This window comes from Squalius cephalus (genome assembly GCF_949319135.1).
Source record: "Squalius cephalus genome assembly, chromosome: 8".
Classification (NCBI taxonomy): Eukaryota; Metazoa; Chordata; class Actinopteri; order Cypriniformes; family Leuciscidae; genus Squalius; species Squalius cephalus.
In genome coordinates, this window is record NC_137129.1 from 8,833,140 (window position 1) to 8,853,206 (window position 20,067).

Consider the following 20,067-nt stretch of genomic DNA (forward strand, 5'->3'; position numbering starts at 1 on the left):
GTCAAAACGTTGTGACACGCAGTCATTTCCGTTTGGAGCGACGTCAGTGGGCGGGGTTTCCTTCTCGAAATGCGAGTGTCGTCACACGCTGGGGCTTTCCTCGGTGACGTGAATGGAAAAGAGAATCAAGCTGCGGACATAATCTGAGCAATATCGCGGACAGGGCAGCAAAAAAGGACTGACATCCTCCCCTCGGGCTGATGTTCGGGGAATGTTGTAGCGGATAGCACTAGGGTGATATTTGTCAGATTTACAGGACAGTTGGTTGAATGTACATGGTGTACAGTAGCACCGAAGCTCACTGCGTACCGCCCTATTCTGCTTCAGTTGCTTCCAATACTATCAGATCCATCTGAACGGTAAGTGCCCAACAGATCTGTCGCCATGGTTACGCTTTACAATCCTTTTAGAGTCATTTTGTGCTATATGATTATGATTCCAGAATACAGTGATGTTCTGATGCTGACCAAGTGTTTTGGGATCATTGTGTGATTGATATCAGGACATATCCCAGGCCACTGATCAACATTGTTTAGTTTTGCTGTACACCTTTCTTTAAGTGCAGTAATGCGACACAAATAAATAAATAGTAAATAAACTAGTTGTTTTAAACATTGGCGATTTTATTTATGTTTTAGTAGTTACTATTGAACTTGGCATATATTAAATGTTTAGGCTACATAACAGGTGTGTGTTTATATATATATACATATTTAGTCATGTTATTACATTTATGTAATGACCTTTGTGTGTGTGTGTGTGTGTGTGTGTGTGTGTGTGTGTATGTATGTATGTATGTATGTATATATATATATATATATATATATATATATATATATATATATATATATATATATATATCAATTATAGTGATTAACTTGTTTTAGTGATTAAATTTGAACTAGGCAGGACGCAAAAAGCTTCAATTTAAATATAAATATTTATATAATATTAAATATTTTGTCTATGTACTAACCTTTGTATATTTACATGAACGTAATTTATCCTAAATATATCATATTTACGTATTTAGGAGGCAAAGTTATGCAATATATACATTACATGTACGTAATGTCCTTTTTTTATTGAGGAAAGGTTTTGTCCTTCCTCGTCTGCTTTGTTGACTTGGCTGGGTCTCTGTGTGTGGCTTCCTCAACTCCTTTCTAAATATAGAGCACACTAGTTCATCATGAACTTTACAGTATTTCATGAATTCATTGTAACTGTAAATATGTTGGAGTTTTGGTAACACTTCTCCATCTAGTGTAAAGCAAGGAATGCACAGAATGACTTCAGTTTCATTTCTTCTTTTGCCTTTTTCCAAACAGACGTTTAATTCCAGTCTTTCTTGTCTTGTTTTTTCTGAATTTTTGGGTTCTCCTTTTTACCGTAAACCTCATGTGACTCTCACAAACTGATAAAATCGAGTCTTTAGTTTCACAGGAACCATGTTTTTTCTTTTGCACCAGCCAACCTCACACAATAGTCAGTGAGTGTGAATGTGGCCTACTGGTGTTAGTCATGTTTTGTCTTGACTCTTGAATCTTTGTACAGTGCATTCATGATAATGTATATGAGATTTTGACTTTTATGAGGATACAACAGGATGAGGCGAGCTGGAGAACAGACAGCCTTGCTTCTTAGCAAGAATGGTACATGAACAAACACAACCACCTGCTCCACACAGACAGCTCGCAGCTTAAAGAGATTTCATTAAAGGGATAGTTCACCCAAAAATATCAATTCTGTCATCATTTACTCACCCTCAAGTTGTTCCAAACCTGTATGAATTTCATTCTTCTGCTGAACCCAAAAGAAGATATTTTGAAGAATGTCAGTAACCAAACAGTTTATGGACCCCATTGACTTCCATAGTATTTTTATTTTTTTCCCTTCTATCAACTGTTTGGTTACTGACATTCTTAAAAATATCTTCTTTCGTGTTCGGCAGAAAAAAGAAACTCATACAGGTTTGGAATAACAATATCAAAAATACTTTGAACCTACATTGTTTAATATGATACAGATTAGATTTAGAGCTACAAGATTAATCATTAAAGATCACGATCTTATTCCTATATGACAATGATTCGGCTATTCTTTGACAGGTACAGTTGTCATGAATAGCTATAAAACAGTCTTTTCAACCACACAGTATCATTATTTCTATCACAGGAGTACTGGGATAAAAGTCTATAGTTCAGATGTAAACACTGAAACGCTAGTGATCAAAATTGAGTAAATCACTTTTTAAAAGTAAATTTGCGCTTCAAATAAAGATTGTATTAATTATTGTTTCACCAATTAGTGGCAACAAGCGACTGTTAAAAATGTATTTGTCATTGAATCATTCATTCAAGAGATTCATTCAAAAACTCTTGATTTATCCAGAAATGAAACAAGGGAAGTCATTGAATCATTCGTTCAACCCGATTTAAAAAAAAAAGCAATTCAATTTGTCAGAACCTCTATAATTTTTTTTTTTTTGGTCTATTCAGAATCATGTGAGAACCTCTATTTTAGACAAGAAAATCGCTATCCAGAATCGTGCAGCTCTAATACAGATGCACTCGGAAACAAGACAGCAGGACACACGCAGGCTTTGCTAAGAACAATAAGCCTCAGTGGATCTTCAGATGTGACTCCAATGGTTATGTAATGGCCAGAGATCCAGTAGCCCACCTGTACACCAATGGGCCATGTGACCGCGCGTGTGTGTGTGTGTGTGTGTGAGAGAGATAGAGACAGACTGAGCCGCGTGCGGTCTGGGGCTGTAGGGCGATATGAAAGTGCTGAGGTTCGGTTTCAGGGTCTGACGCGGGCGGAAGCGCACAGACCGTGTCAGTCTAGCTCTGTTTTATCTCTCACAGTAATGAGTTTGTCAGCAACATGCTGGCAGGAGGCCAAACTCTATATTATTTTCTATATTCTCCTTTTGTTGAAGTGTTAAATGTTGAATTTAATTTAGCTTAGTGTTTGTGTGAATTGTGTTGTTTCCTCATTCTCTGCTGTTTGCAAACCTATGCTGATTTGAAGCCTACGTGGTTAATTTGTGGTTTCTGTTAATAATTCATTTTCTGAATGCCTCTGTGACATGTTGATAAATGGTCTGGAAAAAAAACACAATTCATTCTGAAACTTTATAGTGAGAGATTATGAAACGATATTCTTGTTCCTTATAGGGGATGTCTCTTACAGTAAGTGTCTTTAGTATGGATCTGCTTTCATTATGACTTTCCTTTATTCAATAGGAAAACCCATTGCTGTAATATGGAAGAAATATTCTCAATACAACATAGTTGGGGGAAAAGTATAGGGATAGTTCACCCAATCATTCTGTCCTCATTTACTCACCCTCAAGTTGTTTTAAACCTGTATGAATTTCTTTCTTCTGTTGAACACAAAAGATATGGAGAATATGGATAACCCAACGTGTGATGACTTCCATAGTATAGAAAATAATACTATGGAAGTCAATGGGGTCCATAAACTGTTTGGTTACCAACATTCTTCAAAATATCTTCTTTTGTGTTCAGCAGAAGAAAGAAATTCATACATGTTTAAAACAACTTGAGGGTGAGTAAGTGAGGACAGAATTTCAATTTTGGGCGAACTATCAATGTAAGACGAAATACAAAAAAATGGTTTACTGTGGTGCATTTCCCCGTAAAAATCTCCTGAAAAAATACCGTAGTATTTCTACCATAGTAATACAGTTATTGTTAATAGTGTAAAAATATAATAAATGTGTGTGTATATATATATATATATATATATACACACACACACACACACACACACACACACAACATTTATATATAAACCTGAGTGAGTATTCTTCAAAATAATAGATTTTGTCATTACGACTTATATTATCAGCATAACAATTTGATCATAAGTAGGCTAATTTGCTTGTGTTTGATTATTATTGACCTAGAAATAGTGGAAAATCCTAAATGTTTTTTTATTAATGTTATATCATAACCTTTTTTGTTTATCTCTTGGTGTAAATGTAAAAAATCCCAGATTTCCAATGTGGTCTCACACCTCTGGACCACAAAACAAACCAAAAAAATCCCAGACTGTCACAGAATTTCCCTTTTCTACACATCTTAATCTTTTAGTATGTGTGTGTGTGTGTGTGTGTGTGTTTTATTTTCTCTGCATGTAATTACTGTGACTGTGATAAAACCTGCGAGAACTAAACCAAATTTCTGGTAACGGAGAAAAATCTTTCATTAAACCAAGCTTGGGAGCTTTCAAAGTTTTTAAATAAACTCTCTCCTAAATGGAAAGACCAGGCTGCTGATTTCCAGCTGCTGCAGTGTAAGCAAAAAAAGAGCTTCTTGTGAATCGACATGTCATTCACAGCTAATTAATAATACAGCAACGTCTGTTGTACAACAAACACAGCCACGCCCGTTACACACACACACACACACACACAGTGGCTTACACTTTGTGAACTTGCACTCTGGTACCGAGATGTGACACAGATTTTCCAGAAACAGCTTTTGTTGTGCACCCGCTAGCATCCCTCACACACACTAAACCTCAGAGAGCACAGATGGTAATTATGTGTCATTGGTTGCATTAGCAGAGGCTGCTGAAGTGGAATGGAGGGCTATTACCATCTCAGCCCTAAGTTATATATATATATATAAATAGATGGTGGAGACACTTTTTCATTGAACCTGCTATGATTCAACACCACCTCTTCAATCTGCCTGTTTAGAATAGGCAGATCTGCTCAGATCGTATTGAATTTTCCTGTTTCCATCAGACTCTTGCATTTTGTATGCGTCTCTTGGTCACGTACAGTATAGAGCTCGGTGATTGTTGCATCCTCCTGTCATAATGGGTCAAGACATCAGGACAGTGGCTGTGAGCAATGCAAAAGCACTCTGTGAAAAAGTGGGTCATACTGACTGCTGTCACTGCGTACCTCGCATATCCATGAACGCCAGCAGAAAACAGGCGGCTTTACTTTACTCTGCTTTATGCTGCGACTCTAGTGCTCTAAAACTAGTGCTGTCAAATATATATATACATTTGTGTGCATGTCTGTGTGTGTGTATATATATATATATATATATATATATATATATATATATATATATATATATATATATAATATATACACATCTGTGTGCATGTCTGTGTGTGTATAGATAGATAGATAGATAGATAGATAGATAGATAGATAGATATAACAAACTTTATGTTAGATGCGATTCATCGATTTGACAGCACTAGTTAAAAACACTACCGAAAATGCAGCTATAATTGTTTTATAAATGTATGTTAATACTGTGTTTTTGGACGTAATAATAAAAAATAATAATCATGGTATTTTTTAAGTACCCTAGAATAAAACACATTGCTTATGAATATAGCCATCGTTTATTTTATAGGTGCTGGCACGTTGAAAATGTCGAAATTACTGTAATTACAAGATTCCGACTTGTAAAAAGCACATAATTACAACATGTAAACCAGGAGTTTTTTGAGAGCTCCTAATTGTACCACCTTGCATATTCATTTCTGAATTCAAAATAATTTTGATATTTTTGTGGGGGCATAAATTAAAAAGAATGTCAGGGTGATACAACAGTCCTGATATCATAATGAAGACAAAAGAATGACGTTCTTGAAAATAAAATCTTGACATCACATTTTATTATTTTTTAATACATATTTTATTTTTTAAGTAAAACTTCACTGAATAATAAATACACTTTTATTTATGACAAGGCAAGTGTAGTTCAAAATATGATTGTGATTGCTCAAAAATGTAATATTTATGAATTAATAGTCTGATATTTAAAAAAAAAAAATATTCAAGGTGTAGGGAAAATATGTTATTACCTTTTACCTGGTGGTTACACCACATGACGTTTTCAAAATTAAGTCATAAAAATCATTATTAAAGGAGAACTCGGCAACTCTGCGAACTCTAGTCACTTCTTCGCTGATTTTCCCTTTTGTTGTCACATGTTTTCCCCACGAGCTCCCCCTACAGCTGTGGGGGGACGTATATTTCACAACACGGTCGTAAAAAACTCACTTGCGGTGGCCTCCTCCCCCCCTCTGCTCATGTGCGTTTGTTTTGATCGGAGCAAGCCAACTGTATCGTGTGGAGCTATGTCTACCGAGGTGGGTAATCTGGTAATACATCATACATGCGTTTGTGTTTATGTCGAATTGCCGTAAAGCAATTCGTGTTTCGCGCTCGTTCTCGTTCTCGCTTCTCGCTTCTCACGAGACTTCCAATTTCTATCTTACCGGGACGGTAGTCCCCAAGTTGCAAGGTTGGTTTTCCGCCTGGGAACGCTGAGGGGGAGCGGGGAAAGTCACCAATATCACCAGAACAGGTTGTTTAACCATCCAAATGATTTCTAGACAGTTTTATTAAGTTAAAAAAGTTACCAAGTTCTCCTTTAAATTGAAACTCCTTGAAATGGTATAAATGTTTGGTAACACTTAATTTTACAGTGTCATTGTTACACATGTTACATGTAGTTACTATAGTAATAACTATAAATTATGCATAATTACACACAAGTAACCCTAAACCAAACCCTAACCCTATAGTGGGCTTTCCTGTAGCAAACAGTAGAACGCTGATGCTTGCAACGCCAAGGTCATGGGTTCGATTCCCAGGGAAAGCAAGAACTTTGTAAAAATGTGTACCTTGAAATGCAATGTAAGTCATGTTGGATAAAAACATCTGCAAGTAAGGACATGTAGTTAATTAATATTAACTCAGTGCTTAAATGTACTGAGTTACTTTCCTGTAGCTCAAACAGTAGAGCGCTGGCGCTTGCAACGCCAAGGTCATGGTTCGATTCCCAGGGAAAGCAAGAACTGATAAGAATTTAAAATGTGTACCTTGAAATGCAATGTAAGTCGCTTTGGATAAAAGCGTCTGCCAAATGCATCAATGCAAATGTATAATTACACAGTAACAAAGACAACTTAAAATAAAGTGTAACCAAAACGATATGAACACGATACAAATACAAAGAGTACTTTATTAAGAACTCGGCACGTGTATTTTCAACAAGATTTTTTCTTTTTTTTTCTTTCTTATCATTGACAGTGACACGCTTATTTGTCACTGACCGATTAGCAAATCCACTATGTTATCATAACACTTGGAGTTATGAGTGCACTGACAGCTTTACACTTGCATGGTGGTCTCTTTCCCTTCCCCCTCGCACAAGTAAACAGATTTGTTCTACGCAGGCATTAGTTCAGGGGTAATCAGAGCAGGAAACCAGGACACAACAGTTTTAGATGAAAGTATGTGTTTTTTATTATTTCTTGAGTAGAATTATGTACCAGAGAGATTGATACAGATTATGTTGGCCTACAAAACCATTTCCTCTGCTAGTATGACATTTGCAAACCGTATTGATTGATGTGCCTCTCAGATATAAATAAATGAATAAAGTCCAGTGGAGGCATGCGCTCATGCGTTACGTGATGTGGTGTTAATATCTGCCGTGTGTGTGTGTGTGTTCATGAGGGCCAGAGTCACTATGAGGGTCCTTGTTTGCTGTGTTCATAGTGGGAATTACCATGGCAACTGCACTAGCAGCGCAGTGTGAAGTGGAGAGGGAGCGCTCGAGTGTGTGAGAGTGAAGAAAGAGGGTGTCATCAACAGTGAGACACAAAGAAAATGAAAGAAGTAAAATCCATCACAAGAAGGAAAGACAGGAAATTTGATGACAGATATCAGTATTTAACAAGTTTAATGTCACAGTACCAATTACTTCCTCAACTGTGTCGTTTTTAATCGTCTGGGAAGTGGTTTATTCATCAGTACTGTCAGGCAGTCACTTCAGGAGTCCCGAGCATGAAGAGTTAACCGTGAAATGAAAAGAGATTGAGAATAAAAGAAGGGAGGAGTGTGTGTACGTGAGCGTGCACTGAGCATGCTCCTCCTACAGGCTGTCTGTGCCCTGTGCTAACTTCCTGTGCTATTTCTCTTCCTCAACAGACCGGCTGATTCAGAAGGAGAGAACAGCAGACTGGAGCACTCTCACGTTGGCTCCGTGAATTTAGCCGAGGCAAAAGACGACGGAAGACAAGCCCTCAGGATTACGATATCTTGAGCCTGACTTTACAACTCTGATTCATTTTTTTACCAACTTCCTAGTTGTCTTTACACGCCCCGTTTTTAATTGACAGTATCTGTCAGTTTTGTAGTACGTAACAAATTTTGGGTGCAACAATTTGTTTTTGTTTCCTGATTAACATTTACAAGAAGATTGTTGGAGTGTAAGGACTTTGCTCCCATACCATTTTTTTACTCTATTTGTCTAGTTTCTCTTTCCGCTTATTATTTAAACACGACTCCCTGTTACAGATAAGAGGAAGACATGACTTCATTAATGGAATTCTCCCAACAGGGAAACTAACTGGGATTTGTTGAGACATTGACAAACACTCTTTTGTGTATCTGGAGTGTACGTGTTCTTGAGGTTTTGGGCTTCATTGAAATCATTCCGTGGAAGGAACCAAGGCGCATCACGAGAACTCCTCTAACCTAAGCTCGCTGACCTCTCTAAGGACTCAAGTGGGAGAACATTACAAGGTTGTTCTTGGGAAATGGGATCTGAAAAGGACTCGGAATCACCCCACTCCTCTGTTAGTGGCATTCCCAATCCGAAATGCCGAGGGCCGGGCAAGAAGCAAGGCAGGATCTCTTTTCATAGTCTCTTCCATGGCAAACGTGGATCCAGGGGGAACAAGGCTAATGTGGGCACTCCTCTGGCTCAACAGCTGCACCAACAGCAACAACTCCAGCAACAGCAGCTTCTCCAGCCTCCCACACCCACAAATGTGTCGTCAGACCCATCTATGGCAGACACGGCCGAGGCTTTATCCGCTAGCCAGGCCTCTTTGGGAGGTCAAGAACTCCTAGAGTGTCCCCTGTGCCTGGTGCGTCAACCTGCGGAGCAGCTTCCTGAGCTCCAGGGATGCAGCCACCGGTCTTGCCTGTGCTGTCTAAGGCAGTACTTTCGTATCGAGATTACGGAGAGCCGAGTGCAGCTCAGCTGCCCGGAGTGTGCCGAGCGACTTGCCCCACGGCAGGTGGCCCTCATCTTGGACGATCCCAACCTGATGGAGAAGTATGAAGAGTTCCTGCTGCGCCGCTGCCTGGCATCGGACCCTGATTGCCGATGGTGTCCTGCTCCCGACTGCGGGTAAGACTGGGATGGGGTTGGGATGTCAGGGAATCGTAAAAGAAACAAAATACCCTGTTTGTTTTGAATAGGAGGTGTTGTTTCATATACACTACATGGCCAAAGCTTGTGGACCCTGAGTTTGGCAAGATTCCTAAATTCCAGTGAAGATGTGTCATGCAAAATACAGTGATGTTCTAGAGAACTGTGGTTGTGGCAACAGTTTGGGGAGGGCCATTTCGGTTTCACTATGATTATTCCCCTGTGCACAAAGTGAGGTCATTATAGAAATGATTTACTGAGTAAATGATGTGGTAGAACTTGACTAGCCTAAAGCCCAGACATGTGATGAAGTGAATCCAAAGTTGACATTTTGATTTGAAAATTGGTAGGGACATATTGCAAGGAGGCGGGGGACAAACCTAAAAAAAAAAAAAAATATTGCTTAGACAGAATTAAATTCCCTCAATTCACAATTCTCATTTCCTATAATATCAGCTTTGACTGTTGACTCTCTGATATCTAGGTGACTTCACTATGAATCCTCCCATTATTTTAAAGTATGCCCTGCAAACAGCTGTCACACTCCATTTCACTTATTTGAATGCTTTTAGTTCCAGTGAAATCATAAAACAATATGCAACCTAATCTGCTACTCCAACTGATATGCATCTTCTGAAAATCAGATGCTATATTTTATATAGCCAACCTAAAATATAGCATTGGAGGACCGAAATCATTGACAGAAACCGTTTAATTAGTATTTCTCCGATGATATGTTTTGTGTTTCAGCATCTGTTTTGTGTACACAGCATGGATAAGCTAGACCAGGCTTACCACATATGTTAGCAGTGTGGACACACATCACCGTGACAAAAAAATGATGTTAGAGCAGCAATATGTAAACATTTTCAGCTGAAATAAAAGCCGGCTCATTGCGCGAGAACTTTAATTTATCACGAGAACACGACACCCTGAACAGCATAGCGAGTTAAGTTACCTAATTACCCAAATGTAATTACTGAAACTTTATTTTCCGTTTCGTTTTTTGGGTAAATGAAAACTTTTTTCATTTCGGTTTCGGTGTTTCCATAAAAAAAAAATCATGTTGGAAACTTGGCACATCAGTAAGTGTATAAAAATAAATAGAAATTGCGCAAACTTGTGATTTCTGGCACTGAAGGCAAGAGACACTACTCTGAGTCACTTCAGCTCATGTTTGGAGTCTAAGACTGAAATCCGAGAATCGCCCCTGACGTAAGCATCCATTGAGCAATGAGAATTTCAGAGAGGCGGCTCCAGCTCTCGATATCAGCCTACCACAGCTCTTCCCTCAGCTCTACCCTCAAAAAAGAGCTTACGCATTCATATCCGTCAAACACTCTCTAGTGTGTTGGCATCCTAAAATTACCCAAATGTTGGTTGAGAGATTTTTCACCCAGTATACTCTTGTGTGTGAACGGGAGCAAATCCAGCAATGTTCCAGCATCTACTGAGAAAACCGTCCCAAGAGAATGGAAGCTGTTAGGAAGAACCAATTCTTAATTAAAGCCAACCGTTTTGAAATTGCTCAACAAGGGTGTGGTATTTTGGCATACAAATACATATATTTGTGTGTTAAATGCACTTATATGTAATGCAGATGGATTCAATAGAAGTAAGGGGACATATTTCACAGTTTCGCTTCAGCAAGTGTAGGAGGCACTTGGACAGTTATAGGGAACACTTGCGCTTATGTGGGAGTTTATGTAGTTTAGCTGATGTGTTATTCTGTGCGATTGTGATTTACTTCAGATGCCTTTTACAACCTGTCCTAGGTTTGTCAATCATAATGGTGTGCTGGTGACCCACATTTAAGGCAGGGACATGATTCTTTTTTGCGTCACTGCCACTTCCTATAAGGCCCACGGCTGATACTGAGGGGTTTTCAGATGGTCTGGGAATTTTTCAAATAGGCCATTTTGTCCATTAGGCGTCACCATATTGGCCGGTTAGTAAGTTGCATCATATAGGGTTGTGAAAGTAAGTTTTCGTTTTTCGTTTCATTTAGTTTTCCAAGATGTTTCGTTTGCCTCTTTTTAGACTAACAAGGAATCTCCCACCCTAGACAATACAAGCACACACTTTTCTGTTCATTCAGTCTCAGAAACTGAAGGAAAAGCTCCCCCTGTAGATTTTGCTGCCTGAGTGTCAGTTCCAGTCCATGGTGCTGTTTATTACCCATCAGCCCCCCAGCCAGCTCTGCTTCAGCTAGATTGAAAGTCTAGAGCTGCCAATGGGAGAAAGGAATGGCTTGTTTCTCTCTCCCTCGGTCATATGTTGCGATGGCAACTTAGATGCGGCACAGAGGTAGAGTTGCTATGGGTAACCGAGGCTGGTATTTGATTAAGACAATCATTGGCTACTCACTTGACCGTGTGTGCATGCCACGGTGTCTTTGTGAGCCTCAAAATAGAGTGTTGATTTCATTGTCTTCAATCCTAGTGCGTGTTCTGGGATACCATAATCATGTGTATTGAGGTCTGTTTCAGCTTGACTCTACATGTGTAGGGTGTGTGTGTGTGCCAGTACGTGCAGGTAATTGGAAGCTCTTTGTGTAGGACATTACAGTTCTCCATTGCAGCTGAGCTGATTAATGAGGTGTCAGCTGGAGGTGTAATGTTTTCTTCAGAACCTGCTTTAGCTTCGGCCTACAGGCCAAAACTTGTGCTTAAAATTAAAGGGATTGTTTTTGTCACGCATAAGCAAAAGCTAGACAAGGAAGCTGGAGTAAGCCAAGTTTTATTTTGACTTGAATCAGCTTGATCTATTGCCAACTGTTCAATCATAAAATCAAAAAAGAATGTGATTTCTTTAAAGATTTAACGTCAAGTTTTTTTATGATTTAATAATATGTTTATCAGTGTGTTTACTTGTGTAGTTTAAAGTAGAAGGTCTAAAGTAGAATTTGGCAACAAAAACAAAAAAGTAATGTTCTTAGGAAAGGAATAAAATGCAACTGGAATACTTGGAAACTCCCTCAGCTGGAACATACTGACCGTGCAATAAATCCTCCCTTTCATTTTCCATAATGTACTAGTGTCTGTACCTGCTAATGTTTTCCTTGACTTTAAAAGGAATTTTGACATTACAAGGAATCTGAGTTGGGAACACACTGATATCCTAGTGTATGTGATCACTTTGGGGGGGTTTGTCAAAAGGAAAAATTAAGGTCATTTATATAATTGCATTCTATGGAAGCTTGTTTCCGCCACTGAATAAAAAATAAAAAAGGTAATTGCCAATTTTTATCTCGCAATTCTGACTTTTTTTCCCAGAATTGCATGATATTAAGTTGCAATTGTGTTGTAATGTCAGAATTGACATTAATGTCACAAATGCATTTTATAATGTCAGAATTGTGCGATATAAAGTCACAATTGCATGTTATAATGTCAGAATTGCGTGATATAAAGTCGCACTTGCGTGTTATGTCAGAATTATGAGATTTAAACTCGCAATTCTGTGGGGGGACAAAAGTCACTCTGTAATTCTGACTTTATAACATGCAATTGTGACTTTATATCCCGCAATTCTGACTTCACATCTCACAATTGCGAGTTTATATAATGCAATTCTGAGAAAAATGTCAGAATTGCGAGTTTATATTATGCAATTGTGAGAAAAAAATCTGAATTAGGAGTTTATATCATGCAAACTTTGCAATTGTGAGAAAAAAATTAAAATTCGCAATTATCTTTAAAAAAAAATTATTCCATGGCGGAAACAAGCTTACATTGCACTCTTATTAAAAGTTGTTCTCTATGTTTGTGCTTATGTTGTAATAAAAAAAACAAGATCTGTGAAGTCAGAGACATTCACATGGTCCACATTTTCCTCAGCTACATTTACAAAAAATACCATGATATTACTATAATTTTGAACACTACCATGATGCTATTTTTAAAGAACCATGGAAATACCATACTATTACAGTCTGATACATCACTGTAGAATGTACTTCTGTGTAAGAGCAGATTGCACAAAACTAGGTATAATGATATCTCATGTTACCTAAATCATAGATTCTCTAGGAGAGTCAGTTGACCTGTTTTCATTGTTCCCCTGCCAGTTTTGCAGTCATTGCCTCTGGATGTGCCAGCTGCCCCAGGCTGGTATGTCGAAGAGAAGGGTGTGGTGCTGAGTTCTGTTACCACTGCAAGCAAGCTTGGCATCCTAACCAGACCTGTGACTCTGCCCGCCAGCAGAGGGCGCTGTCCTTGAGAACACACAGTAACCATTCACCCAGCTACACGGCTGAGCAGGGACACAGTGAGTATTCAACCATCAGTCCACCATCTTCTTTCTCATAAACTTACAGTGAAGGGGAGAATCAAGCCATATCTAGAGACTGTAATATCAGAGATTTGGAGTTAGTCTCTTTTTACCTGGGCTAGGAGGCAACCACCTAGCAACGCCCTAGAAACCACCTAGATCCCCCTAGTAACCACCTAGAAGCCTCCCAGAAACCACCCTGATCACCTTAGCAACCACCTAGCAACAAAAAACACTCATAAACCTTAGTAACTGCATAGTAATGCCCTAGTAACCTTTTAAAACACCCTAGCTACAATCTAATGATGTCTTAGAAACCAGCCAAAGTACCTTTGCTAGAAACCAGCTAGTAGTGTGCTAGAAATCACCAGGACTTCCTAAGCAACCACCTAGCAACAAAAACACTCTGCACAAATTAGCAACTGCAAAGAAAAGCCCTGGTAACCACACATGATTGCTAATCAAACAACAAAGTAACATCCTAAAAACCACCCAGATAACCCTTGCAACTTCCTATAAACCACCTAGAAGTTCCCTTGAAACCACCCTGATCACTTTAGCAACCACATAGCAACAAAAACCACTCCAATCATGTTAGTACCTGCATAGCAATGTCCTGGTAACCACTTAGAATACCTTAGTCACAACCTAGTTATGACTTAGAAACCACCCTAGCAACCACTTAGTAATGCCCTCGAATCCACCAGGATTTCCTTAGCAACCACATAGCAACAAAAAACACTCAGAACAACTTAGCAAATGCATAGCAAAGCCCTGGTAACCACTCAGAATTGTCAAGCAACCACCTAGTAACGTCATAGAAATAACCCAGAACACTCTAGCAACCACATAACTGTGCCCCTAAAAACCTAGCAACAAAAACACTGAGAAGCCCTTAGTAACTGTACAGCAATGCCCTGGTAACCAACCAGAGCACCCTAGCAACCACATAGTAATATTCTAGAGACCGCCTTGAATACTTCAACACTCAATCTGCAGCTCCCTAGAAGCCACCCAGATCACCTTAGCAACCCGCTAGTGACAAAACAAAAATACTCAGAACACCTCAGAAACTGCATGGCAAGATTATTGAGGTTTCTCTTTCCCTAAAGGACTGTGCTCTCTCCTCCTCCTCGCTAGTTTCTCTCTAACCTCCTGAATTAAAGCAGGAGTCTGCTAACGTCTCTCTCCCCGCTCTTATTCCCGTCTGACATTCAGAAAACGCTTCCTCAGCGCTTACTGTTTACAGCAGATTCTGTCTGCCTGTACAAATTCTAAATCCCAACCCTTTAATCCCCACTCAGCTGATGACATCAAGCCTTGCCCCCGATGCGGTGCCTACATCATCAAGATGAACGACGGCAGCTGTAATCACATGACCTGTGCTGTGTGCGGCTGTGAGTTCTGCTGGCTCTGTATGAAGGAGATTTCAGACCTGCACTACCTCAGGTACCTTTTGCTAGTTATATCAGTGGGAATTTATCAAACTACTTACTCGAATCTAAAAATAATAATTATATGTGGTATCTTCTCAGTCCATCAGGTTGTACATTCTGGGGAAAGAAGCCATGGAGTCGCAAAAAGAAGATTCTGTGGCAGCTGGGCACTTTGATTGGTGCACCGGTGGGCATCACTCTAATCGCTGGCATCGCAGTTCCTGCTATGGTTATCGGCATCCCTGTTTACATTGGACGCAAGGTGCGCTATGCCAACATCCCATCTTTCCCCGCAGCGCTAGTTTAGATGTTAACGAAACCTTTATCAGCTGCTATAAGGAACAGAAATTCCATAAAAAGCCTGGGAATTTCCCTCTCTTTTGCCAGTTGCTCAACCAGCTTAACCACGTTTGATATCGCCATAATTCTGGCACAATGACTTCCTGCTGAAAAATACAGAGGACATATTGTTTTATAGATTTGATTCAGATTTTGAAGCTTTAGGATCAGATCTTTTTTAATTTAGTAGATAAACGCTCATTTGTGTCAGTGAGATAACACAGCTGCTGTTTGTCACAGATCCACTCGCACTATGAGGGCAAGAAAACGTCACATCACAGGAGGAATCTCGCCATTACTGGTGGTGTGGCTCTGTCAATCATCACAGCTCCAGTCATCGCTGCTGTCAGTGTGGGTGAGTATTCCTGAAAATAATTACATTCATACCGTTTAAAAATTTGGGATCAGTACAGTTTTTTTTTTTTATTAAAGAAAATAATACTTTGATTCAGCAAGGATGCATTAAATTGATCAAAAGTGACAGTAAAGACTTTTATATGGTTACAAAATAACTTTTTATTCATCAAATAATTCTGAAAAGAAAAATTTGTATTTCAGTTTCCACGGAAATTTTGAAACCGTTTTCAACTGTGATAATAATAAGAAATGTTTCTTGAGCAGCAAATCAGCATATTAGTAGAAATTCATCCTTTGGTGCAGATTTGTCATTTTAAAGGGACAGTTTCCTCGTCCTCATGTCATCTAGACACGTTTGACTTTCTTTCTTCTGTTTAGAGAATATATTAGCCACGTTCACAAATCAGATTGATCCGTTTCTCTCAAGTTCATCTCATTGACTAACAGCAAATCAATAACGAATATAAATTTCCATCTGTTCATCACACAAAGCTATCATATGGCTTCAGAAGACATGGAAAATAACACGTTGTGCATTGTATAGACTGCTTATATGACATTTAATGATACTCTGTTGATGCTTCCTTCTGTTCCTACCTTCCTATCTAATGATTGTAAGCTTCAGTTCCCGTTGATTGAAATGGACTATTGACGATATCGCTTCTGCATTTAGCCTCAGAGGCAACCGCAACTTCCAGTGCAGCACAGCGCATGCAAAATATGAGAAAACTGAATCTAGAGGAAGTGTCACACAAAAGAACAAAGCGATATGTGATATATAGCTTGTGGAACTCATTGCTGAATCATTAAGTATTGATCAAAGACTGTAAAAAAGACGAACAACTTGTCTCTACTTTCCACTGTAGAAAAGTGAAGCCACAATATCCCAGAAACGGTCGTTGCCGATTTGGAGACCAAACAACGAAATCGGCAACGACTGTTTATGGGATATTGTGGCTTCACTTTTCTACGGTGGAGAGTAGAGACAAGTTGTCTCTCTATATGTATATATGTTTTTATAGCATCAAATAACTAACCAAAACCAAACTTATTGGGAAAATGAACACTTGAACACCTAGCTTGAACGCTTGAACTTCAGCGTGATAAGAACTACCTAAAATTACCTAAATGAAAAATATCGGAATAAATATGTTTCAAGTGTAATTTAATTTTTTTAGTTTGGCTCGCATCCCATTCGATTACATGGAGAGGGTGGGGTTTATGATCTATACTGCAACCAGCCATCAGGGGGCGATCAAAGTGTTTTGGCTTCGCTTTTCAGGACGTGTGAAGCACACTTGGTTTTAATATACTAAAATGTTATATTTACTATAGTTATATATAGTATTATACTGTATATAATACACTATATCATAATGTAATTAGTTGTGAACGACTATTACCACAGTTTGCTATGGGAAAATAGCAGCGGAAATACTTTGTCCATTACTTTGAAAAGAATTGCTAGTACAGTACATCAGATTTTCTCATCAACTCTCTCTTTAACTCAAATCCCAAAGTTTGACTACAGCTCCATATCTGTGTCTCTTCCCTACAGGCATTGGTGTCCCGATCATGTTGGCGTATGTGTATGGTGTTGTGCCTATCTCTCTGTGCCGGGGCGGGGGCTGTGGGGTGAGCCGGGGGAAAGGTCGCGGTGTTAGGATAGACTTTGATGAGGATGACGGGCCTATTACAGGTAAGAAAAAGAGGATTGATCAAGTGATATCATCTGGGTAAAACCTATTCAGTGTATTGAACCGTCAACCGGACACTTTCTCTCTGTAGTTGCTGATGCATGGCGAGCGCTGAAGTCTCCCAGCCTGGGCGAGAGCAGTTTAGAGGGAGGAGCCAGCGGCCTCAGTACCACCTCTCCAAGCGAGGGCCTATCCGTCGCCCCAGGGGGCCTGGGAGACACGCCACACTTCAACACACTAGCAGGAGGAGCACTCGGTGCGAGGACAGGAAAATACAGCAGGTATGTGGGTATTCAGGGCATGCTGGGTTATTATGTATTGTAAATATAGAAGAGCTGCACTGTAAATATGGGTGGTGTTCTTGTTTTCATGGAAACATGTTTATGTTTTAGGCTGGAGGTGCAGGGGACAGAGCTGGGAAAGGAAAGTGCCGGCAGGGAGACGGGCAGCTTGGGAGCAGCCAGTGACTGTGCCAGCACAAGGGGCATGGCAGGATCAATCACTTCCTCTTACACCTTACCTGACAGGTGTGAACGTCACTCTGAGTAATCACATCTGCGTGACTAATAAATGTACACTACTGGTCATAAATGTACACTACTATTATTAATTAATGTTGAAAACAGTTGTGCTGCTTAATATTTATGTGGAAACCGTGATACATTTTGTTCAGGATACTTTGATGAATAGAAAGATCAAAAGAACTGCTTTTATTTGAAATAAAAATGTTTTGTAACAATGTAAAAGTCTTTACTGTCACTTTTGATCAATTTAAGGCATTTTTGTTGAATAAAAGTATAAAAAATTTTCCTTTACCGACCCCAAACTTTTTAACAGTAGTGTGTATCAGTAACGCAATGGTTATCAGCCAATATTAGAGATTGAAAATAATAATAATTATTATTAATGTTGGTCAATATTAGATTTTTAATAGTTCATATTGATTTGCCTTATTTTTACATTTAGATTACCTTTGCTGTCATCTAATGCTCACTTAAAGTGGATATTTAAAACACGAATAAATGAACTGTTAAATGTAATATTTAGCAAATCTAAAAACCTTATAATGTTGTGATGCCTAAATACATTCGCCGCATCTAAAATGAATTTAGTTTTTGATTTAGACTAAATATTATACAATTTAAAAAATGCCCATTATTGGTCTTTGGCTTTAACATGAAAATAATGATCAGCTTATCAGTACCAACCAGTATTTTAATAGTGGTGCATCCATAAGATAAATATGAAATGGTAGCAGCTTTGATAAATTCTCCTGGAAATGAGACTATGACTCTTCATCATTCTCACCTTTTCTATGACCTGTTGTGTTTCAGAGAGGGCACTAACCTTGAGATCCAGGTGGACATCGAAACTAAACCGAGCCATCTGTGTCTGACCACCGAAGAGGATCTGGCTCCGCCCACTGTCGCCATGGTGCCCGGCTCGGGGGAGGAGCCTCAGGACTGCAGTTCCCGCAGGAGCGGGGTTGTCCTGGATTCCCCTCTGGGCCTGTCGCCAGGAATGTCACTCAGGGAGGGTCTCCGAGACGTCACCCTCGCTCAGCCGGAGAGCATCCGCAGCGACCTGGAGATGTCCGACACTCAGTCAGACGACATCGCGGAGCTCACGTCCGACGACTGCGACTCGCCCCGTCCCAAGAGCTGCCACCCCGCCCCCCCGCCGCAGACCACCTGCAGAGCCTTGAACCCCACCGACAGCCTGCACTGTCCCGACAATGTCATTCTTTACGTGTGAGAGAGGACTCTCTCCATTGCACAAAGCCAACCATTTCCGAGCTTTTGACTTGTTAATGCTTTACCTGTTATTTTGCTGCTTTTTATAATTATTAAAACACCTTACTTGCATCCAGACAACTCATGGAACTGACAGCTCATCGCTCTGCTCTCCTGTCCCGTCTCTTAATTACGGGCACGGACAGGTCCTCTACCTCTTCAGAAATTCATACTATTATTCATTAGTTGGTGTTTACTTCTCGATGGAGCAATGCCTTGAGCAACAACAAAAAAGAAAAAGCGGTACCATCGTGGCCAGAAGAATTTCCTTAGATAACAAACAAACAGACAAATAATGCTACAAAGTGAAATGTCGCCAAGCACATGTATACGTGAGTGGTTTGTATGTGGATGACACATGACAGTATTGTTTGTATGTTTGTATCTTTTTTTAAATCGACCTGGAAATTGTATGATTTTTGCATGCGCTGCGCTAGTATTGTTTTGGTCACGTTTGCACAGAAGAACACACACTTCAGAGTGAGAGAGATCAGTATGGAGTAAGGTCAGTCTGAACTTCACTAAGACAGTTTGACTTGAATCACTGACCGCCTGCCTTACAGAGCGAGCACATGCTCTCAGATCCCTTACACTGACTACACTGTTTGTGCCCTCTTGAGCTGAGAGATGAGAGACGTATGTGTGTGTGGATCATGTTTACCAGTGTTGATTTTATTGCTGGGTATTATTAAATCATATTGTATATCAAGGATGGAACTGACATTCACATGCATGTCTGTTGTTTTTAATGTTATTATTTGATTATGTTTTTTGGCCTATTTTATCTCTTTCTGAAGCACATGGCTTTTCGTTTTGCGCAATTGCAGTTTTATTTTCAGTTTGTTTTGCTCGCTAGCTGGACGGATGGATGGAGAGAGATGAGTTGGTTGGATGGATGAGCACTCCTGCACTTTATCCAACTATTTATCATTGTTCT

General features: G+C 39.5%; 1 protein-coding gene across 1 annotated transcript; it reads left to right on the forward strand.

The window, feature by feature from the left end:
• The first annotated feature begins 92 nt into the window (after positions 1-92).
• On the forward strand, positions 93-19,983 carry rnf19b (ring finger protein 19B). The gene is made up of 10 exons (XM_079878019.1): positions 93-359; positions 8,006-9,215; positions 13,306-13,505; positions 14,813-14,957; positions 15,044-15,206; positions 15,524-15,638; positions 17,199-17,339; positions 17,429-17,618; positions 17,730-17,864; positions 18,672-19,983. The coding sequence occupies exons 2-10, from the start codon at positions 8,617-8,619 to the stop codon at positions 19,090-19,092; spliced, it is 2,109 nt and encodes a 702-aa protein (XP_079734145.1). The 5' UTR covers positions 93-359; positions 8,006-8,616; the 3' UTR covers positions 19,093-19,983.
• Positions 19,984-20,067: the final 84 nt, after the last annotated feature.

Excerpts from the sequence above, each read along its gene's own strand:
- rnf19b (XM_079878019.1), top strand. The coding sequence starts at position 8,617 with ATGGGATCTGAAAAGGACTCGGAATCACCCCACTCCTCTGTTAGTGGC. Across the intron at positions 9,216-13,305 it reads TGTCCTGCTCCCGACTGCGG|TTTTGCAGTCATTGCCTCTG; the intron begins GTAAGACTGGGA and ends TTCCCCTGCCAG. Across the intron at positions 13,506-14,812 it reads CACGGCTGAGCAGGGACACA|CTGATGACATCAAGCCTTGC; the intron begins GTGAGTATTCAA and ends ATCCCCACTCAG.